Consider the following 27,188-nt stretch of genomic DNA (forward strand, 5'->3'; position numbering starts at 1 on the left):
TTATTTATTTTTGGGACAGAGAGAGACAGAGCATGAACGGGGGAGGGGCAGAGAGAGAGGGAGACACAGAATCAGAAACAGGCTCCAGTCTCCGAGCCATCAGCCCAGAGCCTGACGCGGGGCTCGAACTCACGGACCGCAAGATCGTGACCTGGCTGAAGTCGGACGTTTAACCGACTGCGCCACCCAGGCGCCCCGTGACTCATGATTTCGGTCATGATCTCACAGTTTGTGGGATCGAGTCCCATGTCGGGCTCTGTGCTGACAGCACAGATCCTGCTTGGGATTCTCTCTCCCTCGCTCTTTGCCCCTCCCCTGTTCGCACATGCACTCTCTCTCTCTCTCTCTCTCTCTCTCTCAAAATAAACATTTTTTTTAAAAAGGTAAGTTTTGGGGCGCCTGGGTGGCGCAGTCGGTTAAGCGTCCGACTTCAGCCAGGTCACGATCTCGCGGTCCGGGAGTTCGAGCCCCGTGTCAGGCTCTGGGCTGATGGCTCAGAGCCTGGAGCCTGTTTCCGATTCTGTGTCTCCCTCTCTCTCTGCCCCTCGCCCGTTCATGCTCTGTCTCTCTCTGTCCCAAAAATAAATAAACGTTCAAAAAAAAAAAAAAAAAAAAGAAAATTTAAAAAAAAGGTAAGTTTTGTGTTCCTTTATGTGATGGAGGCTCAGAGGTAGATAGTATGGTTCCATGTTGTCACTAGGGACCCAGGGGCCCTTTGTCTTCCTGCTCCGAGATCTTTAGCACAAAACTTCCATTCTCAAGTGCATATAACGACCCAACAGGGCTACAGTAGCGTCAGGCATTTTATCTGCATTCCAGGTAGGAAGAAAGAGAAAGTTGGAGGGAGGGAAAAAGGAAGTAAAGCCCGGGCTTTTCTCCACACAACCGTATGAAAATGCCTTTGTCAAGTTCACTAATTATTTCTATCTTTTCATATCTTATATTAAATTTTCTGGATCCTCCTTCTCTTCCCAATATCTAAATATCAGTTGCCTCAGGCTTCATTTCATGGCCATCTTCTTTATATATACGATTTCCCTAATGATTCCATCCAGTCCTATGACTTTAAATACTCTATTTGCTGCTGATCCCATAAGCTTGTAGCTCCAGATGTGATTCTGTGTAGAACCCCAGGCTCGTATATCATCTCCGCGTGGACGTCTAACAGGAATCTGGAGTGGAGCATTACCGAAGCAGAAGTTCCAATTTCTACCCTTAGGAAAACGTTCTCCCTCGGTCTTTCCCACTTCAATTAAATGGCAATACCAATCACAGAGCTGTGCTAGCCAAAAACCCAGGAGTCATCCTTGGTTACCTTATTTTCTTCCTCTTCCTTATCCAATCCTTTAGAAAATTCTGTCTCCTTTATATCCAAAATATATTCCCAATCCAATAATCTCTTATTCCTCCAACATTCTTCCCCACACCGTCATCACCTGGTTTATAATAATGACCTCCTAACTCTTTCCTTCCTTGCAGACTTGTTTCCACTAACAGTCAGGGTTAATCGTTACAAACAACAGAAACTAACTGGCTGAATTAAACAGAAAATGAAATAACTTGAGGGGCACCTGAGTGGCTCAGTCAGATGAGTGACAATTTGAGCTCAGGTCATGATCTTTCAGTTCATGGGTTGGACCCCTGCATCAGGCTCAGTGCTATCAGCTCAGAGCCTGCTTTGGATCCTCTGTTCCCCTCTCTCCGTGGTCAACCCCGCTTGTGCTCTGTCTCTCTCTGTCAAAAATACAGTAAAACCTTGTTTTATGAGCATAATTCACTCAGGAAACATGTTTGTAATCCAAAGCACTTGTATATCAAAGCCAATTTCAAGAACCATTGGCTCAGTTGTGACCATGTGACGTTTGACATCACATACTACTTGTATTGCAAGACATTGCTCGTTTATCAAGTTAAAATTTATTAAAAATTTTTGGTCCTCTTGTGGAACACTCGGGGAACAAGTCACTTGCAATCCAAGGTTTTACTGTAAATAAAACATTAAAAGAAAGAAAGAAAGAAAGAATTTGAAGGACTAGAATAGTAGCAGGGAATTTGGAGGCAAACTGGTGTGCAGCCCTGGTAGAATGGATAACAGAATAACAGATAAAATCATGGAGTATTGTGCAGTTCTTAGAGACAGCCCCATGAGTACCACCCTCAACGGTCTAGCATGTTGCTGTGAAGGGGCAGGAATGATTGTCTATCTCAAAACAACCCTGTAAAAAGACAAGAGAGAGCTTTTTTTTTTTTTTTTAGCAAGCAAATATTTTAAAATTTATTATTGGACTATAGCTGACATACAATGTTATATTCATTCCAGGTGTGCAACATAATGATTCAACAAGTCTATACATTACTCTGTGCTCACCACAGTAAGTGCAGTCACCACACAACCTTATCACCGTATTATTGACTATGTTTCCTCTGCTGTACTTTTTTTTTCCTCTCTGTGACTTATTTTATTTTATGTTTTAAAGTTTATTTATTTATTTTGAGAGAGAGAATGTGTGGGAGGGGCAGAGAGAGAAGGAGAAAGAGAGAGAATCCCAAGCAGGACTTGGTGCAAAACTCATACTCACGAACCGTGAGCTCCTGACCTGAGCTGAAATCAAGAGTCGGACACTTAACAGACTGAGCCACCCAGGTGCCCCATGACTTATTTTATTTTCTAACGGAAAGTTTGTACCAGAGAGCAGACTTTAGGAGGCTTTTCTCCACCTAATCTCTCACTGCTTCCCAGAGGATAGCCTGCTGACTCTATTACTCTCTTCCCCCTCATCTTCTCCCATCTCTTGGCACACATTCCAGTTCAAGACACTGTGGCTTCCCCAGCAGTGTCTCATAGAGGGTGTAGTTATGGTGGTTTGTTCCTGGATCCTGTGCTTTCCTCTTTATATTTTCTTCAGGATTGATTTTAGAGGAAAGAGCCAGCAACCTGAGCTAATTTGCCATCCGAGTAGTTACTAGTGTGCTCTGGCTCCCATAGTTATTGGAGGAGGTTACTACATTGTTATTGAAAGGAGGGATTGGCATAGAGATATTTTTAACCTTCAAACTGCGCAACTTATAGAAGTCTGATTTACTGTCATCGATGCAATAATTAGCACCCTGGGAAGGGACCTGGAATGCATTGTTGATTAAGATTCATCTTAATTAACTCAACAAATACTTGGGTGGTTAAGCCAGACATGGTGTTATGTACTAGAAATAAAAGTGAAAAGAAATTGTCACTACATTCTAGTAGAGAATAAACATTATTTTATTATAATTATAATATCGTAAATGATGATAATCACATCCCTTAGTAGAGATATGTACAAGGTTATTGAGAGTATAGGGTCCTTGGCAAAAGGAGCCTTCACAGAAAGGTGACATTTGAGTAAAGAACTTGAAGAATGTGTAGGATTTTCCCAAGAAAGGAAAGGGAAGGAAAATATTACAGGCAAAGAGCACAAGTATGAGGCCAAGAAAAAAAGTTTGAGGAAGCATGGTGTACTCTGGGATATTCAAATAGGTCATATTTCTAGAGCATAAACTGTGAATGGAAACAGGCACTCTAATTCATTGCTGATGGGTATATACATTAGTTCTTCAAGGGGTACCTGAGTGGCTCAGCTGGTTAAGCATTCGACTCTTGGTTTCAGCTCAGGTCGTGATCTCACAGTTCATGGGATGGAGCCCTGTGTCGGGCTCTGTGCTGACACTGTACAGCCTGCTTGGGATTCTCTTTCTCCTTCTCTCTCTGCCCCTCTCTCACTCATGTGCACATGCACTCCCTCTCAAAATAAACTTAAAAAAATTAAAAAAACAATAAATAAATTGGTTCTTCAACTTTTTAGGAAGGCCATTTGGCAATAACTACCAAAACTTAAAGTGTGTATACTTTTTGGTCAGGAACTGCATATCTCCCAGCATTGTTTGTAATGGCAAAAGATTTGCAACAACCTAAATATCCATGAAAGAGGGAGCTGGTAAAATAAATGATGGGATATCCAAACAATGAAATTATAAAAAAGAACAAGAGATCTATAACGACTAATATGGACTAGGTTTTATTTTAATTATTTATTTACTTATTTATTTATTTTTAATTTAATTTATTTTTTAAATTTACATCCAAGTTAGTTAGCATATAGTGCAACAGTGATTTCAGGAGTAGATTCCTTAATGCCCCTTACCCATTTAGCCCATCCCCCCCGCCACAAGCCCTCCAGTAACCCTCAGTTTGTTCTCCATATTTAGGAGTCTCTTTTGTTTTGTCCCCATCTCTGTTTTTATATTATTTATATTTCCCTTCCTTTATGTTCATCTGTTTTGTATCTTAAAGTCCTCATATGAGTGAAGTCATATGATATTTGTCTTTCTCTGACTGACTAATTTTGCTTACATAATACCCTCTAGTTCCATCCACATAGTTGCAAATGGCAAGATTTCATTCTTTTTGATTGCCGAGTAATACTCCATTGTGTGTGTGTGTGTGTGTGTGTGTGTGTGTGTGTGTGTATACCACTTCTTCCTTATCCATTCTTCAGTCAATGGACATTTGGGCTCTTTCCATACTTTGGCTATTGTTGATAGTGCTGCTATAAACACTGGGGTGCATGTGCCCCTTTGAAACAGCATATCTGTATCCCTTGGATAAATACCACATAGTGCAATTGCTGAGTCGTAGGGTATTTCTATTTTTAGTATTTTGGGGAACCTTCATATTGTTTTCCAGAGTGGCTGCACCAGTTTGGATTCCCACCAGCAGTGCAGAAGAGATCCTCTTTCTCCGCATCCTTACCAACATCTGTTGTTGCCTGAGTTGTTCATGTTAGCCATTCTGACTGGTGTGAGGTGATATCTCATTGTGGTTTTAATTTGTATTTTCCTGATGATGAGTGATGTTGAGCATTTTTTCATGTGTTGGTTGGCCATCTGGATGTCTTCTTTGGGGAAATGTCTATACATGTCTTTTGCCCATTTCTTCACTGGATTATTTGTTTTTTGGGTGTTGAGTTTGAAAAGTTCTTTATAGATTTTAGATATGAATCCTTTATGCAATATGTCATTTGCAAATATCTTCTCCCATTCCGTTGGTTGCCTTTTAGTTTTGCTGATTGTTTCCTTTGCTGTGCAGAAGTTTTTATTTTGAGGAGGTCTCAATAGTTCACTTTTGCTTTTGTTTCCCTTGCCTCTGGAGTTTTGTTGAGTAAGAAGTTGCTGTGGCCGAGGTGAAGGAGGTTCTTGCCTGCTTTCTCCAAGGATTTTGATGGCTTGCTGTCTTACATTTAGGTCTTTCGTCCATTTTGAGTTTATTTTTGTGTATGGTGTAAGAAACTGGTCCAGGTTCATTCTTCTGCATGTCACTGTCCAGTGTTCCCAGCACCAGTTGCTGAAGAGACTGTCTTTATTCCATTGGATATTCTTTCTTGCTTTGTCAATAATTACCTGGCCATATGTTTGTGGGTCCATTTCTGGGTTCTCTGTTCTGTTCCATTGATCTGAGTGTCTGTTTTTGTGCCAGTACTATACTGTCTTGATGATTACAGCTTTGTAATACATCTTGAAGTCCGGGATTGTGATGCCTCCTGCTTTGGTTTTCTTTTTCAAGATTACATTGGCTATTGGGGGTCTTTTCTGGTTCCATACAAATTTTAGTATTGCTTGTTCTAGCTCTGTGAAAAATGCTATTGTTATTTTGATAGGTATTACATTGAATATGTAGATTGCTTTGGGTAGTATTGACATTTTAACAATATTTGTTCTTCCTATCCAGGAGCATGAAGTATTTTTCCATTTTTTTGTGTCTTCAATTTCTTTCATAAGCTTTCTATAGTTTTCGGTGTATAGATTTTTCACCTCTATGGTTAGATTTATTCCTAGGTATTCTATGGTTTTTGGTGCAACTGTAAATGGGATTGATTCCTTGATTTCTCTTTCTGTTGTTTCATTGTTGGTGTATAGGAATGCAACCGATTTCTGTGCATTGATTTTATATCCTGCAACTTCGCTGAATCCATGGATCAATTCTAGTAGCTTTTTGGTGGAATCATTTGGGATTTCCATATAGAGTAACATGTCATCTGCGAACAGTGAAAATTTGACCTCCTCCTCCTGGCCTATTTGGATGCCTTTTATTTCTTTGTGTTGTCTGTTGAGGCTAAGACTTCCAGTACTATGTTGAATAACAGTGGCGAGAGTGGACATCCCTGTCTTGTTCCTGACCTTGGGGGGAAAGCTCTCAGTTTTTCCCCATTGAGGATGATATTAGCATTGGGTCTTTCATATATGGCTTTTATGATCTTGAAGTATGATCCTTCTATTCCTAGTTTCTTGAGGGTTTTTATCAAGAAAAGATAGTGTGTTTGTCAAATGCTTTCTCTGCATCTATTGAGAGGATCATGTGGTTCTTGTCCTTTCTTTTATTGATGTGATGAATCACATTGATTGTTTTGCAGATATTGAACCAGCCCTGCATACTAGGTATAAATCCCACTTGGTCGTGGTGAATTATTATTTTAATGTGTTGTTGGATCCAGTTGGCTAGTATCTTGTCGAGGATTTTGCATCCATGTTCATCAGGGAAATTGGTCTATAGTTCTCCTTTTTAGTGTGGTCTTTGTCTAGTTATGGAATCAAGGTAATGCTAGCTTCATAGGAAGAGTTTGGAAGTTTTCCTTCCATTTCTATTTTTTGGAAGTGCTTCAAGAGAATAGATGTTAACTCTTCCTTAAATGTTTGGTAGAATTCCCCTGGAAAGCCATCTGGCCCTGGAGAATCTTTTTGGGAGATTTTTGATTCCCAGTTCGATTTCTTTACTGGTTATGGGTCTGTTCAAATTTTCTATTTCTTCCTGTTTCAGGTTTGGTAGTTTATATATGTCTAGGAATTTGTCCATTTCTTCCAGATTGCTCATTTTATTGGGCATATAATTGCTCATAATATTTTCTTATTATTGTTTTTATTTCTGCTGTGTAGGTTGTGATCTTTCCTCTTTCATTCTTGATTTTATTTATTTGGGTCCTTTCCTTTTTCTTTTTGATCAAACTGGCTAGTGGTTTATCAATTTTGTTGATTCTTTCAAGGAATCAGCTTTTGGTTTCATTGATCTGTTCTACTGGGTTTTTTGTTTTGTTTTGTTTTGTTTTGATTTCTGCTCTAATCTTTATTATTTCCCATTTTCTGCGGGTTTGGGGTTTACTTGTTGTTCTTTTTCCAACTCTTTAAGGTGTAAGGTTAGGTTGTGTATCTGAGACCTTTCTTCCTTCTTTAGGAAGGCCTGGATTGCTATATGCTTCCCTCTTATGACTACCTTTGGTGTATTTCAAAGGTTTTGGGCTGTGGTGTTATCATTTTCATTGGCTTCCATGTACTTTTTAATTTCCTCTTTAACTTCTTGGTTAGCCCATTCATTCTTTAGTAGAATGTTCTTTAGTCTCCAAGTATTTGTTACATTTCCAAATTTTTTCTTGTGGTTGATCTTGAGTTTCATAGTGTTGTGGTCTGAAAATATGACAGTATGATCTCAATCTTTTTGTATTTGTTGAAGGCTAATTTTTGTCCCAGTATGTGATCTACTCTGGAGAATGTACCATGTGCACTGGAGAAGAATGTGTGTTCCACTGCTTTAGGATGAAATGTTCTGAATATATCTGTTAAGTCCATCTGGTCCAGTGTGTCATTCAAAGTCATTGTTTCCTTGTTGATTTTCTGTTTAGATGGTCTGCCCATTGTTGTAAGTGGGGTGTTGAAGTTCCCTACTGTTATGGTTTATCAATGAGTTTCTTTATGTTAGTGATTAATTGATTTATATATTTGGGTGTTTCACATTTGGAGCATAAATGTTTACAATTGTTAGATCTTCTTGGTGGATAGGCCCCTTGATTATGATATAATGCCCTTCTTCATCTCTTGTTACAGTATTTATTTTAAAGTCTAGATTGACTGATATATGTATGGCTACTCTGGCTTTCTTTTGTTGACCATTAGCATCATAAATGCTTCTCCACCCCCTTACTTTCAATCTGAAGGTGTCTTTAGGTCTAAAGTTGGTCTCTTGTAAACAGCGTATAGTTGGGTCTTGTTTTCTTATCCATTCTGTTAACCTATGTCTTTTGATTGGAGCATTTAGTCCATTGACATTTAGAGTGAGTACTGAAAGATATGAATTTTTTGCCATTATGTTTCTTGTGGAGTTGGAATTCCTCAGGATTTTCTCTGGTCCTTTCTAGTCTTTGTTTCTTTGGTCTTTTTTTTTTTTTTTTTTTTTTTTCTTCCTTTTCTCCCCTCAGAGATTTCCCCTTAAAATTTCTTGCAGGGCTGGTTTAGTGGTCACAAACTCCTTTAATTTTTGTTTGTCTGGGAAACTTTTAATCTCTCCTTCTATTTTGAATGGCAGCCTACTGGATAAAGAATTCTTGGTTGCATATTTTTCTGAGTCAGCACATTGAATATATCCTGCCACTACTTTCTGGCCTGCCAAGTTTCTGTGGATAGGTCTGCTGCAAACTTGATCTGTCTTCCCTTGTAGGTTAAGGACTTTCTTTCTCTTGCTGCTTTCATGATTCTCTCCTTGCCTGAGTATTTTGTGAATTTGACTATGATATGCCTTGTTGATGGTTGGTTTTTGTTGAATCTGATGGGAGTCCTCTGTGCTTCCTGGATTTTGATGTCTGTGTCTTTCCCCAGGTTAGGAAAGTTTTCCACTATGATTTGCTCACATAACCCTTCTACCCTTTTTCCTTCTCTTCATCTACTGGGACCCCCTATGATTCTGATATTGTTCCTTTTTAATGAGTCACTGATTTCTCTGATTCTTAAATCATGCTCTTTTGCCTTAGTCCTCCTCTTTTTTATCTGCTTCATTATTCTCCGTAACTTTGTCGTCTATATTGCTGATTCTCTGCTCTGCCTCCTCCATCCTTGCCTCCGCAGCATCCATCTGTGATTGCAGCTTAGTTATAGCATTTTTTTATTTCATCCTGACTAGCTTTTACTTCTTTTATCTCCTCAGAAGAGGATTCTAATCTATTTTCGATCCCAGCTCGTATTCTTATTATCATGATTCTAAATTTTGTTCAGACATCTTGCTTGTATCTGTGTTGATTAAGTCCCTGGCTGTTGTTTCTTCCTGCTCTTTCTTTTGGGGTGAATTCCTTCATTTCATCATTTTGAAGGAAGAAAAGGAATTAATAAGGTAAAAAGTTAACATTAAAAAATTACAAACAACACACACACACACACACACACATACACACACACACACACACAAATCAAATAAAATGATTCTAGATCCTAGGTGTGTTTTGATTTGGGTGTTGAAAGGAGCTTGATAGATTAAAGAAAAAGGAATTTAAAAAAAGGAAAACTTTTGAAAATTTGAAAAAAGGAATACAAAGAAATAGAATAAAATGAAATGATGGAAGTAAAATAGAATTTGAAAAATTTGCAAAAAAAGTAAAAACTATAGTAGAAAAAATTTAAAGAAAAATATAAAAAAATTTTTTTTTAATGTTTATTTATTTTTGACAGAGAGAGAGAGACAGAGCATGAGCGAGGGAGGGGCAGGGAGAGAGGGAGACACAGAATCCAAAGCAGGCTCCAGGCTCCAAGCTGTCAGCACAGAGCCTGACGTGGGGCTTGAACTTACAAACCGTGAGATTGTGACCTGAGCCAAAGTCAGACGCTCAACCAACTGAGCCACCCCGGTGCCCCTAAGGAAAAATATTTTTAATAAAAATCAAAAACAGAAATAAATATTTTCTCTTTCTGCATTAAAGAAAAAGAAAAGAAATGAAAAAGAAAAAAAAAAATTGAATAGACAGACCAGCGAACAGACTTAAGTATGATTGAAATTACATTGTTTTCCCCTAGAAGTCAAACTATGAAGCACTTTATAGTCCGTAAATGAAGCAGGCGGAGAGACGTGTTCCGAAGAGAGGTTGGCCCAGTTGGGTTGGGCTTAGTGTAACGGCTCCATTCTCCACTAGATGGCGCTGCTTAGCTTACTGGGGCGGATTGTTGCGGTGCTTGTAGGTGCGTATGCGCATGCGCGGGAGTGGTCAAAATGGCGTCACGCAACTACTCTGTCTCTAGTATTTGAACTCCGTTCTCCCCGACCAGCAATCGCACACCTGTCCTTTGTCTCCGGCTTTCGTCCACTCCCGGCTTTTACACTGTCCATGACCAAGCCGTCAGGTTGCTAGGCAGCACCTCCCTCCTGAGTTTTATCTCAGATGCGGCTGTGTTTCCCGACCCCTCACTTCTGAGGGACTGCGGTTTTGACCCGTTCTGCCCCTCTGTAGGAGGGTGTCAACGAGCAATGGCCAGTGCCGGCTGCACCCAGGAACATTTATGGGACTGTACTGCTGCTGATGCCCAGAGACTGAGGCTGGGCTCCAGCCCGCCCCAGAAAAAGTTCACGCAATCGTGTAGCCGCAGCATTTCAGGGATTATGGAAAATCACAACACGCATCTGGCACCAGGCTTCACCGCCAACGACCTTGTTCCAGCACCGGTGAATGTGGTTGTTCTTCCAGGCCCACTGGGGCCTTTTCCTGTGGGGGGCCACACATCTACCAGATGTCCTCCCAGCAGGTGAACCGCCTCTCCCCATGTGGCCTGAAGACCATTGGACTTCTCTCTGCTCCTGGGGATTCGCCCTTCCCACCAGAGCACCACCAGGTATTGAGCTGTGGAGTTTCAGGCTCTGCACTCCCCGTTTATAGAGTCTTCATGGAACTTAAACCCTCTCCTTTCTCCCTTTTCGGTCCCTGCGGCTGTTTCCACTTTTCCACTTTCTCTCCAGCTGATTTTGAGGGAGGTGATTTTCCTGTAATCTCCCTGGCGTCTCCATCCTCGATCTGCATGCAAAAACAGCTCCCTGCCCCTGCAGCTTCTCTCCAGTTCACCTCTCTGCGCTGCATACCTGCTGATTTCTGTGGTTCAGGTTGTGCAGATTGTTGTGTTAATCCTCAAATCAGTTTTCTAGGTGTTCAGGATGGTTTAGTGTTGATCTGGGTGTATTTCATGGACGCAAGACACACACACACACACACACAAAACTTACATGCTGTTCTGCCATCTGGGCTCTGGACTAGGTTTTAAACCAGATACATTGTTAGGGGAACCTGGGTGGCTGAGTTGGTTTAAGCATTCGACTTAGGCTCAAGTCATAATCTCATGGTTCATGAGTTCAAGCCTCACATCAGGCTCTGTGCTGACAACTTGGATTCTAGAGCCTGCTTCAGATTCTATGTCTCCTGCTCTCTCTGCCCCTCCCCCACTTGTGCTCTGTCTCTCTCTAAAATAAATAAGCATTTATTTATTTATTTATTTATTTTTATATATGAAATTTATTGTCAAATTGGTTTCCATACAACACCCAGTGCTCATCCCAAAAGGTGCCCTCCTCAATACCCATCACCCACCCTCCCCTCCCTCCCACCCCCCATCAACCCTCAGTTTGTTCTCAGTTTTTAAGAGTCTCTTATGCTTTGGCTCTCTCCCTCTCCAACCTCTTTTCTTTTTTTTTCTTCCCCACCCCCATAGACTTTTGTTAAGTTTCTCAGGATCCACCTAAGAGTGAAAACATACGGTATCTGTCTTTCTCTGTATGGCTTATTTCACTTAGCATCACACTCTCCAGTTCCATCCACGTTGCTACCAAGGGCCATATTTCATTCTTTCTCATTGCCACGTAGTATTCCATTGTGTATATAAACCACAATTTCTTTACCCATTCATCAGTTGATGGACATTTAGGCTCTTTCCATAATTTGGCTATTGAGAGTGCTGCTATGAACATTGGGGTACAAGTGCCCCTATGCATCAGTACTCCTGTGTTCCTTGGATAAATTCCTAGCAGTGCTATTGCTGGGTCATAGGGTAGGTCTATTTTTAATTTTCTGAGGAACCTCCACACTGCTTTCCAGAGCGGCTGCACCAATTTGCATTCCCACCAACAGTGCAAGAGGGTTCCCGTTTCTCCACGTCCTCTCCAGCATCTATAGTCTCCTGATTTGTTCATTTTGGCCACTCTGACTGGCGTGAGGTGATACCTGAGTGTGGTTTTGATTTGTATTTCCCTGATAAGGAGCGACGCTGAACATCTTTTCATGTGCCTGTTGGCCATCCGGATGTCTTCTTTAGAGAAGTGTCTATTCATGTTTTCTGCCCATTTCTTCACTGGGTTATTTGCTTTTCGGGTGTGGAGTTTGGTGAGCTCTTTATAGATTTTGGATACTAGCCCTTTGTCCGATATGTCATAAAATAAATAAGCATTTAAAACAATCCATACATGTTGTTAAATGAAAAAATCTGGATGCTGAGCACCGGCTATACAATATTATCATTTTTGAGTGTGTGTTGGGGGTGTGATTTCCCAGAGATGCATAGAATATTTCTGGATGGATTTGCAAGAAACAGGTAAGAGGAGCTGCCCCCTGCTTCTCCCCACTGCCCCCAGAATAGGCTCTGAGGCTGACAGCATGGAGCCTGCTTGGGATTCTCTCTTTGCCCCTCCCATGCTTATGCTCTCTTTTTCTTGAAGTAAATAAACTTTAAAAAATACTAGATATAAGTTACATAGATAAGCAAAGATATGAGGTCTCTGGATAGGGAGAAATTATGAACAAAGTCATAAAGCATTAATAAAAGACACTAAAGAAACCTAATAAGTACAAGGATAAAGCATGTTCATAAAAAAAATTCAGTATCCTAAAGATGTGAATTCTCCCAAACAAATCTATACATTTGGTACAACTGGAATTGGTACAATCTATACATTTGGGGCTCCTGGGTGGCTAAGTCGGTTAAGTATCTGACTTCAACTTAGGTCATGATGTCACAGCTCGTGGGTTCGAGCCCCGTGTGGGGCTCTGTGCTGACAGCTCAGAGCCTGGAGCCTGTTTCAGATTCTGTGTCTCCCTCTCTCTCTGCCCCTCCCCCACTCACATTCTGTCTCTGTCTCTCAAAACTAAAACATTTTTTAAAAAGTCAGTTTTTACAAAGAGGAGATGGTAAAGGAGGGGAGGAGTCAAAGTCTTCAACTTAGTTAAGGAGAGATTTTATTATGAGGAATATAAACATCAGTTTCTAATAATAAAGTACTCACACACGGAAATATGAGTGAAGCATCTGAACAAAGTCATTACTTAAGTCTTGCCAATGGTCCAATTATGCAACAAGCGGACACCCTCAGCTGTGTTTAGTCTCTATGATATCAACAATTCTTTGTGTGGAAGGTAGATGCAGAAGCACTGGCTGACCAGAGTGTATGCCGGTCATTCATAGCAGGGAGTGAGCAAATGTGCATAGGTTGGCACCACAACTGCCGACTGGTAAAGTTCTCTTGGCTTGCTTGCTTGCTTGCTTTTTTTTTTTTTCTTTTTTGAGAGAGAGAGCGAGAGAGAGAGAGAGAGAGCAGGTGAGTGAGTGGCAGAGAGAGAGAATCCCACAAGAGGCAGAGAGAGAAAGAGAAAGAGAAGTGGGGCTCACCAGAAGCAGGGTGCTTGACGTGGAACCTGGACTCACAAACCATGAGATCATGACCTGAGCCAAAGTCAGATGCTTATTGGCTGAGCCACCTAGACTCCCTCCCTTGGCTTTCTAAAGGTATGTGGGAAAGAGAGAAAGAGACAGAGAGGGAGGGAGGAGGGAAGGAAGGAGGGAAAGAAGGAAGGAAGGAAGGAAGGAAGGAAGGATGTGGTAATGAGTTGAGAAGATCATTCCATTATTTTCCTGCTCCAAACCTTTCTTAAAGCTTCCTTCACATCTTTGTTTCTCAAAGAATAAATAAGAGGGTTCAACATTGGGATTACCACTGTGTAGATCACGGCCACCATGCGGTCTTGAGTCAAGCAGTAGCTGGACCTGGGGCGCAGGTACATAAAAAGTGTTGTGCCATAGAAGAGGCACACAGCAGTGAGGTGGGAAGCACAGGTGGAAAAGGCCTTGAACCTGTCCTGGGCTGAGTTCATTCTCAGGATGGTGATGAGGATTAGGAGGTAGGAGACCAAGATGGTGAGGGTGCAGCTCAAAAGGTTGAAACCAGCAAAAATGAAAAGCAAGATCTCACACAGCGAGGTGTCCACACAAGACAGAGACAAGATAGGTGGTCCATCACAGAAGAAGTGAGTGACCACATGCGCACCACAGAATTTCAGACTAAAGATACAGCTTGTGTGGATAAGAGAATTGAGAAATCCTGCACCATAGGAGCCCACAATGAGAGACAGGCAGATCTCAGGAGACATAGTGAGTGGGTAGAGTAGGGGGTTACAAATAGCAGCATAGCGGTCATAGGCCATGGCAGCAATGAGATAGCACTCACTGGTGGCGAAACCTGCATAGAAGAACATCTGAGCCATGCAGCCAAAATAGGAAATCACCTTCCTCTTGGCCAAGAAGTTCACCAGGGTCTGAGGGACAACCGTGGAGGAGTAGCAGAAGTCTAAGAAGGAGAGGCTCTTCAGGAGAGAGTACATAGGTGTATGCAGAGGGGTGCTCACGTGAATCAGAAGGAACATGATCAGATTTCCCAGCAGAGTGATGGTGTACATGCCCAGGAATACCATGAAGAGCAACCTTTGGAGTTGGGGGTCCCTGGTGAGGCCCAAGAGCTCAAACTCAATCTCTTGGCTCAGGTTTGCCCCTTCCATATTTCTCCAGTGCTCTGGTGTGTAAAGAGGGGACTACCAGAAATGATGTGGAACCCTCAGGGGCTCTCACTGGATTTAGTTCTGCTTTGGCTAAGGACAGCCTTCTGAAGACTGGTCTCGCTGAAAAAGTCCTTTGTAGCTGGAACTCGGTCATAGAGAGGGTCTTCTCTACTTGGTTGATTGGATAGTCTGTAAGCATTACTAGAGCAGCAATGAAAAATAGAAAAGCAACATATACCATTTGGTCTCTCAGCGACCTTAAGAAGTTCTCAATAATGAAGCAGTTACTTACCAAATATTTGTTGACAGTCTTCCATATGCTTAGCTCTGTGTTCTTATCAGCAATACAAAAGTGTCTGACTTTAGGGAGCTTATATTCTAGAGATAGTATATTTTGTGTTAAAGCACTCAGGCTCTGGCATCAGACTGCCAAGTTTCCATGCTGGGACCTCACCACTAACTAGCTGTGTAATCTTGGGAATGTTACTTAACCTCTCTGATTTCAGTTTTCTCATCTGTAAAATAGGGATAATGGCACTAATCTTAAAAGACTGTTGAAAGAATCCAATGAACTAATCCATGCAAAGGCACTTGAACAAAGCCTGGCAGGCTAAGAAAGTTCAAAGAATGTTAGCTTTGATTATTCTCACAAGAGAGACAGACCTAGCACATAACTAAATATGATAAATAAAATGAAACAATGACAAAATTTGGCAAGCAACCCACCACCAAACAATACAAGACAGAGACACTTGTACTAAGCAGGAGTGACTGAACAGGCCTTCAGAGGATCCTGAATATTCTAGGGGAGTTAGGGGTGATTTCTTGGCTCAGCTATAAAATTGCCTCTGTGAACTTGGCACAAGCCAAACCCTACTGTGAGTTCTCACAGTGATGAGGGTTGGGGATGTGGAGACATGGGGATGATGTAGGGCTCTGAAGAGCAAACTGAGACTTTGCTCTTGGGAGCGTCCTTTACAAAGTCACCAGTCATTGCCAGGAAACAGGTTCATCCTGGACTCAGAAGCCATTGGAGCCAGAGGGGAAGGAACAGCTCTGTAAAGCTCTGTAAATAAAATGCCTTTCCTACTCAAAGAATGAAAGAGGCCATGGGTGCACTACCTAAATAAACACCATACTATTTTCCCCTCCATTGGCTGCTCTGCCACCATGTTCCTGAATTACCTTTGGGTTCTGGAGTCAGTTAAGTCAGTTAAGAGCTCCATGGTCTTAGGTGAGGACACTCAGCTGTGAATACTTTGAAGCCAGATGTAATTGGGTAAGACAGAAAAGTGAGTAAGTGAGCCCCCTCCTCCTGCCCTGAGGAGTGTATGTGAATGACACCACGGAAGATATTGGGAGGATTCGGGAGAGGAGAGCTGAATTCAGCAGGCAAAGATTCTAGTTTATCCCACTAGCAAAGTTCCCAGAATCATCAAACTACCAGGGCAGGAGAAGATTCTAAACATATGAACAACTAACTCTGACTGTCAAGTAGGTAATGAAGGCACTGTGGCCATTGATAGAGTACTGTGAATGGTGACAAGAAAGCATTGTAATGCCCAAAGAGCTCACACACTCTACTAAAGCTGAGATGCTCAAAATATAAGAGGGCAAATTTGAACACAGAGCATTGGTAACTTCTTTTAAAGCACATGGAGCATAACTCCGTGATAGATTTGATGTCACTGAGATGTAACATTCAGCCATTCTTAACCCAATAGCTGCTAGTTTGTAATACACCCCATTATTTCAGGAATGTGCGCAGCCCTAGATTTGGGTTGCAAATGTCACTGGCTCCATTGGTTTCAAAAGCCAACCCAGCTTCAAGGCAAATTACAAGGACTTCAGAGAAGTGACTAAAAATCTCAGGATGGAATAACTTACAGGAACTTCAAGGAAGTTGAGAAGTGGTTGTTAAGAGTGGAATAGGACTTCTTGAGATCCAGCTTTGCATCTTTCCTCAATAGACTGTTTCAGTGTGGGTAACTGGTCAAGTATCTCTGATTCTGTGACTAAAAGGATGGACAAAAGCTAAGTCAAGTAGGAATGTGACCAATTATCAGGAGAGCATAGATGAGGTCCAGAGGTGGGATGGGATGGGGTAGGGTGGTAGGTAATACAAGGGATAGCTGATCAGAGGCTCCAGGTTTATTACTCGCTTTAAGTCCACTCTCTCTCTTCCTCTCTGCTTTCCCCTCTTATCTCTCTTCTCCACTCTGCACTAAATTCAAAATTATTCTGAACATAGAGAGTACACCAAGCGAGGGATTGTGAAGAAATTGACATCTCTGACAGTTTTTCAAAGGATGCTGGAATAGCCTCTATTTCTGTTGGCTACAGTTTGTACCTGTGAATGAAAACTAGGAAGAAAACTTAAGGGTGGTCTTATCATATGGAAATAGGCTGGGGAGGGGAGTGTCTAGGAGTGAGAACCAATACCTTGGGCCTGTAGATGAGGGAGGAGTAGGCAAGAGGCTTTATTTACTCTTGCCTCTTTGCCCTCCTCCCTGGGATAGCAGAGCAGGAGCACAGATAGAGAAAAGGCTGCCAAAGGAAGCAGCTAGTGCGTCTCTTTGAGCAATGATGACCCCAAACAGTGGTTCTTAAACATTAAGGTGCCCTTCCCAAGGTTCACTGGAGGAGCTTGCTATATGTGCAGATCCAGGTTCCAACCTCAGAAAATTTGATCCTGTGGGCCCAAATCTGGTGATTCTGAAACAGGTGATCTCTGAACCACACTTCAAGAAACACTAAACCATAGGGTACCTGCAGGAACAGACAGATTCTCCTGAGCCACATATAAATAGCCTTTTCTAACCTACTGGAATCCTCTGTGTCCTGGAAAATCAGCCCATGGGTAGGATAGTTGTCTTGGTCATTTTCTTCCTAAATGTGTATCAGTAGTCATCAATTTCCAGAAATCGAAGTATTACCTGATGATAATCAAACACCAGAAGAATTTCCTCCTTCAAAGTTGCTTGACATGTTCTTAAGCAAATACTTTATTTCAAGTAAAGCATATGACTTGATGGCAAAGCTATTATTGCTCTGGGGGTCAGAACACAAGCCTTCAGTAGAAAAACCATAAAGACAAAACCAGATTTACTGGGTACATAGACTGAATCTGGAGATCCGAGATGCTACTGACTTTAACCCAAGGCATCCCCTCAACTGATCCTGTCCTGAGGAGAGACATCCCTTCCCCTGGGCAGCCTAGTAGCTCACAGCTGGGGAGGATGATGTGTTCACCGATGAGGGTTTAGGAGGCAGCTGAGGAAGTGAGAATAATTGGCCCCAGGTAGACCCATTAATGTGTTGGCAAAGTTAGTAACCTCTCCAAGAGCCTCTATCCTGAGGAATAATAAGGTGATTGGGAAACTGGGAATGGAGAGAATGGATCCACATGAGATCCCTACCAATATGTTCATCATTAGCCCCCAAAGACTGTTCTCTATTGACCCTAAACTTAACTCTTATGTAATTATTATCTGTACTTCCAGTACAGTGGAAGACGAAGTATTCTTGGTGTTCTTGTATGCTATTTTACCAATGTATACTGTAACCTAGACTACGGCTGAGGACCTTCCTGCCCAAGATCATAGTAAAATTAAAGATGTATACTAGTTTCCAAATATTTGGGGATTTTCCAGGGATCTTCCCATTATTGATTTCTAATTTAGTAGCATGTGGTCAAAGAACATACTTTGTATAACTTGAATGCCTGTGAATTTATTGTGACTCATTTTATGGCCCAGAATATGTTCCATCTTGGTGAACACTCCATGTTCACTTGAAAAGAATGTATATTCTGCTGTTCTTGGGTAGAGTGTTCTATAATCATCAGGTCAGCTTGCTTGATAGAGTTGTTCAAGTCTACTATATCCTTTTGGATTTTCTGCCTACTTGTTCAGTCAAGGATTGAAACGGGAGTATATTGAAATCTCTAACTATAATTGTGAGTTTGTTTATTTTTCCTTATTCTTTACTTTTTGCTTCAGGTATTTTGAAGTTTCTTTATTAGGTAAATAAACATTTAAGATTGTTATGTCCTCTTGATAAATTTACCCACTTATTATAAAATTACTTTCTTTGTGCCTGCTGATACTTTTTGCTGTGAAATAACACTTTTTCTGATAGAAAAACTGTCACTACAGTTTTGATTACTACTAGAATGGTATATCTTTTTCATTACCTTTACTCTTTTTATTTGCAACTTTTCTGTGCCATTATATTTGCAGAATTTCCCCAAGCAGACCTGAAATCTGGGTCTTTCTAGGATGATGATATGCCTGGAAAACTGATTTCAGATGTACCTTGTCACACAGTAAACATTCAGTAATGTTTTCAGGCTTTACCAGAAAAGCTGGTATGGACTAGGCAAAAATCAAACAAACCCCCTCAAAGGCAACTTTGTGAAGAATGGGGTAAGATCCTCACCCCAATCAGATGCTATCATAGGCAGCTGAATACCTTAATGGAGACCTGAAAGCCAGGGATACTTGTCCCACTGATAGAATGCTTCTGTGTCTTCTCTATGCAGGTATCATTTAATTAATTTCTCATATCCTTTATTTATGGTTAAGGAAGTTGTGTCCTTTATTTGAGTCTGTTGGCCTGTCACTCATTAAAATCATTTTGAGAACCAACACTCAAAGTTTTAGGTGTGGCCTTTGTAAACATCATATATCTGGAATTTTTTCTTTTAGCCATTCAGAGTATCTCTGTCTTTATGTTGGTGAGATTGGGGGGTTTTGGTTCTTGGCTTTTTTTTTAGTTTTGGGGGCTTTTTGATATACATTGAATTTATTTTTACATCTCACTTTGATTTTTCTATTTATCATACTTTTTCCAATTTGCTTCCCTCTCCCATTCTCTGACCTTATTTTTATTTCCTTTTGGGTTAAATTTTATTTAGTTTTTTAAGGTTTATTTTTATGTTTGAGAAAGAGAGAGAGCATGCGTGCAAGTGAGGGAGGAGCAGAGAGAGTGGGGGGCAGAGGATCTGAAGCAGGATCCACACTGACAGCAGGAAGCCCAGTGCAAGACTCTAACTCACAAACTGAGATCATGACCTGAGCCAAAGTCAGACTTTCAACTGAATGAGCCCCAAGTGCCCCTCTTTGTTTTTCAGTGTGCTTTTTCCCCCTTCCACTGATTCTTCTCTTTCTATTAGTAGCTATTCTTAAGTATTTAACAATAATATTTAGCAGTCTATCAGATATGCTTAAACCCATGAGTTTATAATGATATGTAAGTAAATTCGTTGATCACTGGGTTAGTTACCTATTGCCATACAACAAATTCTCCCCCAACTTAGTTAAATCAATAAATTTATTATTTTATGCTACTTGGGAGTGATATACTGTAATTTCCACAATATCCTATTGGTTACACTGGTTGGCCCTATTCACTGTGGGAGTGGACAACAGAGGGGTATCAATACCAGGACGTGAAAATCTTTGGGGCCATCTTGAAGACTGGCTATCACAATCTGCCCTCTGGCCCTCAATGATTCATGTCCACCTTACATGCAAAATACACTCATCTGCTCTCAAGGCCCTCCACAGTCACATCTCATTACAGTGTTAGCTCAAGTCCATGATCACATCATCTAAATCAGGTACAGGTATAGATGAAATTCATTAGGTAGAGTTACACAGCATTTCTCCTGTACAATTCCTCTCAGTCATAAGACTGATGAGCTAAACACACAAGTTACATCTGGCTTCTACACTCACAACATACAATGGCAGGACAGAGATGGGATAACTACTATAGAATAAAGATGAGGGGTAAGGGAAGGTAGGTACACAAAAGTCATTGAGTCATAGAAATTCTGAAAGCCAGTAGGCACTTGTTGGCAATTCCTTGATTAGGATTCAAGTCCTGGGAAATTCTCTGTGGTGTCTGGCTCCACCTCTGAGATCACGGTTATGCTCACTGAACTCTCCTATATATGAAAACTAGCTTGTGTTTGTGGCTGAGTAGTTTTCGTGGTTTGCTTCCTGGCTGAAGAAGTTTGGCGAATCAAAACACTTCGTTTTATTTTCTACTGTTCTACAGCTCAAGCTGGTAGTGGTTCTGTCACTATTATTCTCTTAAAAACTTCTCTGAATCTTACTAGGATTTGTCTGCTAGAAAAAAATCCCATTAATACATGTCTTTGAGATAACTGTCTTCCTTGAGCCTCTGCTGAGACTGCTGAGGCACAATACCTGTGAGCTTTTTAGAAACCCTATTGTTTGACTGAACTAATCTCTGAGGTACCACCACCTTGGATCTTTATATGGTCTTTTTTTTCTTTTAAGATAAAAAAATTTGTTATTATATTTTCAGCTTATTTATTTATTTTGAGAGGGAGAGCGAGCAGGGGAGGGGCAAAGTGAGAGGGAGAGAGAGAATCCCAAGCAGGCTCTGCACTGTTAGTGCAGAGCCCAATGTGGGACTTGAACTCACAAACCATGAGATTATGACCTGAGCTGAAATCAAGGGTTGGATACTTAACTGACTAAGCCACCCAGGCATCCTGTATCTTTATATGGTCTTAACAAAATTTACTGTCTTCTTCAACTTCATCTTGAGACAATGCCGTCCTGAGAATGCCTTAAGTTTTACGTTTCCCACTTGCCATTTGTTAGTGTTAACTTTAAATCCTAAATAGGTATGGACCAAACAATAGAGGTCCAAATGCACAAATCAAAATCTGATAGATATGAAATAAGTAGATAAGTCCACAATCATAGTTGGAAATTTCAATATCCCTCTCTAAACACTGTATATATCTACTAGATTATAAACACGGACATGGAGGGACACCTTGCTGGCTCAGTTGGTAGAGCATGTAACTCTTGATCTCAGGGTCATGAGTTTGACCACCACCTTGGGCTTAGTGCCTACTTAAAAAAAAAAAAAAAGGTATGGAAAATCTGGATCACACCATCAGCCAATAGGATCTTACTGAAATTTATACAGCACTCCACTAAACAACAGAATAGGCATACTTTTTAAGCATCCGAACATACACCAAGATGGATCATATCCTGGGTCATGAAACAAACTTCAGCAACTCTAAAATACTTGAGAGGTGTCTGGTGGCTCAGTCAGTTAAATGTCCAACTCTTGATTTTGGCTCAGGTCATGATCCCAGGGGCATGGGATCAAGCCTCATGTTGGGCTCCATGCTCAGCATGGAGCCTGCTTAGGATATTCTCTCTCTCTCTCTCTCTCTCTCTCTCTCTCTCTCTTTCTCTCTATCCTCCCTGCCATTCTCCCCCACTCCTTTTCTCACTCTCTCTCTTTCTCAAATAAATCAAACAAAATAATCGAAATAGTACAGAATATGTCCTCTAATCATAATCGCAACAAACCAGAAATAAATAAGAGAACAGGAAATAGGAAAATATGCAAACACCTGAACTTTAAAGAAAACAAATATGAATAATTTATGGATAAAAAAGAAGTCTCAAGGAGAATCAAAATTACATTGAACTGAATAAAAATTAAAATACAACATATTAAAATTTGTGGGAAACAGCTAAAGCAGAGCAGAAAAATACATTTATAGTAATAAATGCTTATTTCTTAAGAAACTAAAAAAGAGCAAAACAAACCCAAAGCAAGCAGAAGGGAAATTATATGGGGAAAAACAGAGCTTTCCCCCTAAGGTCAGGAAAAAGATAGGGATGTCCACTCTCACCACTGTTATTCAACATAGTATTGGAAGTCTTAGCCTCAACAGACAACACAAAGAAATAAAAGGCATCCAAATTGGCCAGGAGGAAGTCAAACTTTCACTCTTCACAGATGACATGATACTGTATATGGAAAACCCCAAACATTCCACCAAAAAACCAAATGCACAGAAATCAGTTGTATTCCTATACACCAACAATGAAGCAACAGAAAGAGAAATCAAGGAATCGATCCCATTTACAATTGCACCCAAACCCATAAAATACCTAGGAATAAATGTAACCATAGAGGTGAAAAATCTATACACTGAAAACTATAGAAAGCTTATGAAAGACATTGAAGAACATACAAAAAATGGAAAAAGATTCCATGCTCCTGGATAGGAAGAACAAATATTGTTAAAATGTCAATACTACCCAAAGCAATCTACATATTCAGTGTAATCCCTATCAAAATAACACCAGCATTCTTCACAGAGCTAGAACAAACAATACTAAAATTTGTATGAAACCAGAAAACACCCCAAATAGCCAATGTAATCTTGAAAAAGAAAACCAAAGCAGGAGGCATCACAATCCCGGACTTCAAGATGTATTACAAAGCTGTAATCATCAAGACAGTATGGTACTGGCATAAAAACAGACGCTCAGATCAATGGAACAGAGTAGAGAACCCAGAAATGGACCCACAAACATATGGCCAACTAAGCTTTGACAAAGCAGCAAAGAATATCCAATGGAATAAAGACAGTCTCTTCAGCAGCTGGTGCTGGGAAAACTGGACAGCGACATGCAGAAAAATGAACCTGGACCACTTTCTAACACCATACATAAAAATAAACTAAAAACTGGAGCACCTGGGTGGCTCAGTCAGTTAAGCGTCTGACTTCAGCTCAGGTCATGATCTCACAGAGCATGAGTTCGAGCGTCACCTTAGGCTCTGTGCTGACATCTCAAAGCCTGGAGCCTGCTTTGGATTCTGTGTCTCCCTTTCTTTCTGCTCTCCCCCTGCTCACATGCTGTCTCTTTCTCAAAAATAAATAAAGATTAAAAAAATAAGCTCAAAACGGATGAAAGACCTAAATGTAAGATAGGAAGTCATCAAAATCCTTGAAGAAAAAGCAGGCAAAAACCTCTCTGACCTCAGCTGCAGCAACTTCTTACTCAACACGTCTCCAGAGGCAAGGGAAACCAAAGCAAAAATGAACCATTGGGACCTCATCAAAATAAAAAGCTTCTGCACAGCAAAGGAAACAATCAGCAAAACTAAAAGGCAACCAACGGAATGGGAGAAGATATTTGCAAACGACATATCAGATAAAGGGTTAGTATCCAATATCTATAAAGAATTTATCAAACTCAACCCAAAAAACAAATAATCCAGTGAAGAAATGGACAAAAGACATGAATAGACACTTCTCCAAAGAAGACATCCAGATGGCCAACCGGCACATGAAAAAATGCTCAACATCACTCATCATCAGGGAAATACAAATCAAAACCACAATGAGATACCACCTCACACCTGTCAGAATGGCTAACATTAACAACTCAAGCAACAACAGATGTTGGTGAGGATGCGGAGAAAGAGGATCTCTTTTGCACTGATGGTGGGAATGCAAGCTGGTGCAGCCACTCAGGAAAACAGTATGAAGGTTCCTCAAAAAACCAAAAATAGAAATACCCTATGACCCAGCAATTACACTACTAGGTATTTATCCAAGGGATACAAGTATGCTGTTTCAAAGGGACACATGCACTCCCAAGTTTATAGCAGCACTATCAACAATAGCCAAAGTATGGCAAGAGCCCAAATGCCCATTGATGGATGAATGCATGAAGAAGATGTGTGTGTGTGTGTGTGTGTGTGTGTGTGTGTGTGTGTATACACACATATACATACACACACAATGGAGTATTACTTGGCAATTAAAAAGAATGAAATCTTGCCGCTTGCAACTACGTGGATGGAACTAGAGGGTCTGACTTCAGCTCAGGTCAAAATGCTAAGCGAAATTAGTCAGAAAAAGGCAGATATCATATGACTTCACTCATATGAGGACTTTAAGATATGAAACAGATGAACATAAGGGAAGGGAAACAAAAATAATACAAAGACAGGGAGGGGGACAAAACAAAAGAGACTCATAAATATGGAGAACAAACTGAGGGTTACAGGAGGGGTTGTGGGAGGGGGGATGGGCTAAATGGGTAAGGGGCATTAAGCAATCTACTCCTGAAATCATTGTTGCACTATATGCTAACTAATTTGGATGTAAATTTAAAAAATAATATTAAAAAAATAAAAAGGGAATAATAAAGATAAGAGCAGAAAAAATGAAATTGAAAATAGAAAACTATAAAAATCTGAACAAAATGTGGCTCTTTGAACAAATCAACCATCTTAATAAACCTCTATCAAGACTGACAAAAAGACACAAGTTACCATATCAAGATTGAAACAGTAGATAATCACTACAGAGCCCACAGACATGAAAAGAATCATAAGAGCATAGGTCAAACAACTCTACCCATATAAATTCAACAACTTAGATAAGATGGATCAATTCCTAAAAAATAAAAACAATTATAAAAATCGCTCAATACAAAATAGATAATAGGTAATTGGGTTCCTAGTGTTAAAAATCCTTACAAATAAATCTCTAGATCTAGATGGTTTCAGTGGCTAGTTCCACCAAATGTTTAGAAAAGAATTACACCAGTTCTACATAATCTCTTCAAGAAAATAGAATCCTTTCCAAATCATTTAATGGAGCCAGTATTACCATGATATCAAAGCACAGCAAACCCAAACCAAAAACCAGAACAACACACACACACACACACACACACACACACACACACACACCCTCATGAATATAGACACAAAAGTCTGCAACAAAATATTAGCAAACAAAATCTAGCCATGTATATAAAAAGAATTATGCACCATGACTAAATGGGATTGATTCTGGGGATGCAAGATTGGTTCAACATTTGGAAAGCAGTCAATAGAATCCACCATATTAATAGGCTAAAGAAGAAAGTCACACAATATCATCTAATGCACAAAAAACACTTGACAAAATTCAACACTCATTCATGGGAGGAAAAAAAACAACTTCTCAAAAAGTTAGGAGTAGAGGAAAATTAGCCTAATAAAACCTACAGCTAACATCATACTTATGGTAAAAGACTGAATACTTTTCCCTTTAAAAGTAGGAACAAGGCAGGATATCTGCTCTTACCATCCTTATACATCATTGTACTAGAAATCCTAGCCAGTGTAAGAATGAAAGAACAGGAAACAAAAGGCATCCGTACTGGAAAGGAAGAATTATAACTATCCCTTTTTCCAGTTGACATGACTATCTAGGCAGATGAATCCACAAAATTCTCAGTGAACTGAGAAATTTCCTTTCTCAAGCTACCAACAAATTAACCACCAAAACTCCTAGAATAAGAGTTCAGTGAGGCTGCAAGATACAAGATCAAGATATAAAAATAATAAAGTGGAAGGAATCATTCTAACCAATTTTAAGACAGTTTTATCCAATTTTACAGTTAACAAAAACATGGTATGGACAGGTGGATAAATACATTGATCAATGGGACAAAATAAAGAACCCAGAAATAGAACTTACACAAATATGCCCAACTGATTTTTGACAAAGGTGCAAAAACAAGTCACTGGTAGAATGATAGTCTTTTCAACAAATGGTGCTGGAGCAATTGAATAACCATAGGTAAAAAATAAATTAAAAAAAAAAACTTCAATCTAAACCCTACATCTTATACAAAAAATAACAAAGTGGATCATAGATGTAAAAGAGGGGTGCCTGGATGGTTCAGTTGGTTATTTGTCCGACTCTGGGTTTTGGCTCAGGTAATGATCTCACAGTTTGTGAGTGTGCACTGACAGCATGGAGCCTGCTAGGGATTCCCTGTCTCCCTCTTTTTGTCCCTCTCCTGCTCAATATAAATAAAATTAAAAAAATGTAAATGAGGAGGCATCTTTGAGGTAGACACCATGAGCAAAGCTCACGCTCCCATGTTGGAAAAATTTATAGACAAGAAATTATCATTGAAATTAAATGGTGGCAGATGTCCAAGGAATATTGCTGGGGTTCGATCCCTTTACGAATCTTGTGATAGATCAGTGTGTGGAGATGGCACTAGTGGGCAACAGAACAATATTGGAATGGTGGTAATTCAAAGAAATAGTATTATCATGTTAGAAGTCTTGGGACAAGTATAAACAATGGGTGTGTTTACCGGAAGAAACCAACTGCTTCCACATGTCCCCTCTCCTAGCACCTGTTTTACTACAAAATAAAAATCAGGCTATGCATTTTCTTATTGAACTTTTTTTTTTTTTTTTGCTAAATAAACGTTCATAATAGTCAAAAAATGTAAATGATAAAACTATAAAGTTTATCAGAGAAAACATAGGAGAAAATCATCAGGACCTAGTTCTTGGTAAACAGTTATCAGAAATGACACTTAAAAGCATGATTGGGGTGCCTGGGTGGTTCAGTCAGTTAAGTATCCAACTTCAGCCCAGGTCATGATTTCACTGTTTGTGAGTTCGAGCCCCGCGTTGGGCTCTACTGGCAGCTCAGAGCCTGGAGCTTGCTGGATTATGTGTCTCCCTCTTTCTGCCCCTCCCCTACTAGTGCTCTCTCTCTCTCTCAATTTTTTTTTTTTTAAAAGCATGATCCATAAAAGACAAAAATTGATAAACTGGACTTCATCAAATTTAAAAACATTTGCTCTACAAAAGGCTCTGCTAAGATCAAAAAACAAACACAACCGCTATCAAAACAAAACAAAACAAAAACACCAGCAA

General features: G+C 40.2%; 1 protein-coding gene and 1 pseudogene across 1 annotated transcript; one reads left to right on the forward strand and one right to left on the reverse strand.

The window, feature by feature from the left end:
• Positions 1-13,427: 13,427 nt before the first annotated feature.
• OR5AU1 (olfactory receptor family 5 subfamily AU member 1) lies at positions 13,428-17,797 on the reverse strand. Its single transcript, XM_040476560.1, has one exon. It carries the CDS (start codon positions 14,643-14,645, stop codon positions 13,710-13,712), a length of 936 nt encoding a protein of 311 aa, XP_040332494.1. The 5' UTR covers positions 14,646-17,797; the 3' UTR covers positions 13,428-13,709.
• Positions 17,798-26,369: 8,572 nt separating this feature from the next.
• On the forward strand, positions 26,370-26,636 carry LOC121031249 (small nuclear ribonucleoprotein G-like; annotated as a pseudogene).
• Positions 26,637-27,188: the final 552 nt, after the last annotated feature.

The sequence above is a fragment of the Herpailurus yagouaroundi genome, unplaced genomic scaffold, assembly GCF_014898765.1.
Source record: "Herpailurus yagouaroundi ecotype Mexico unplaced genomic scaffold, PumYag 141, whole genome shotgun sequence".
In the NCBI taxonomy this organism is placed as follows: domain Eukaryota; kingdom Metazoa; phylum Chordata; class Mammalia; order Carnivora; family Felidae; genus Herpailurus; species Herpailurus yagouaroundi.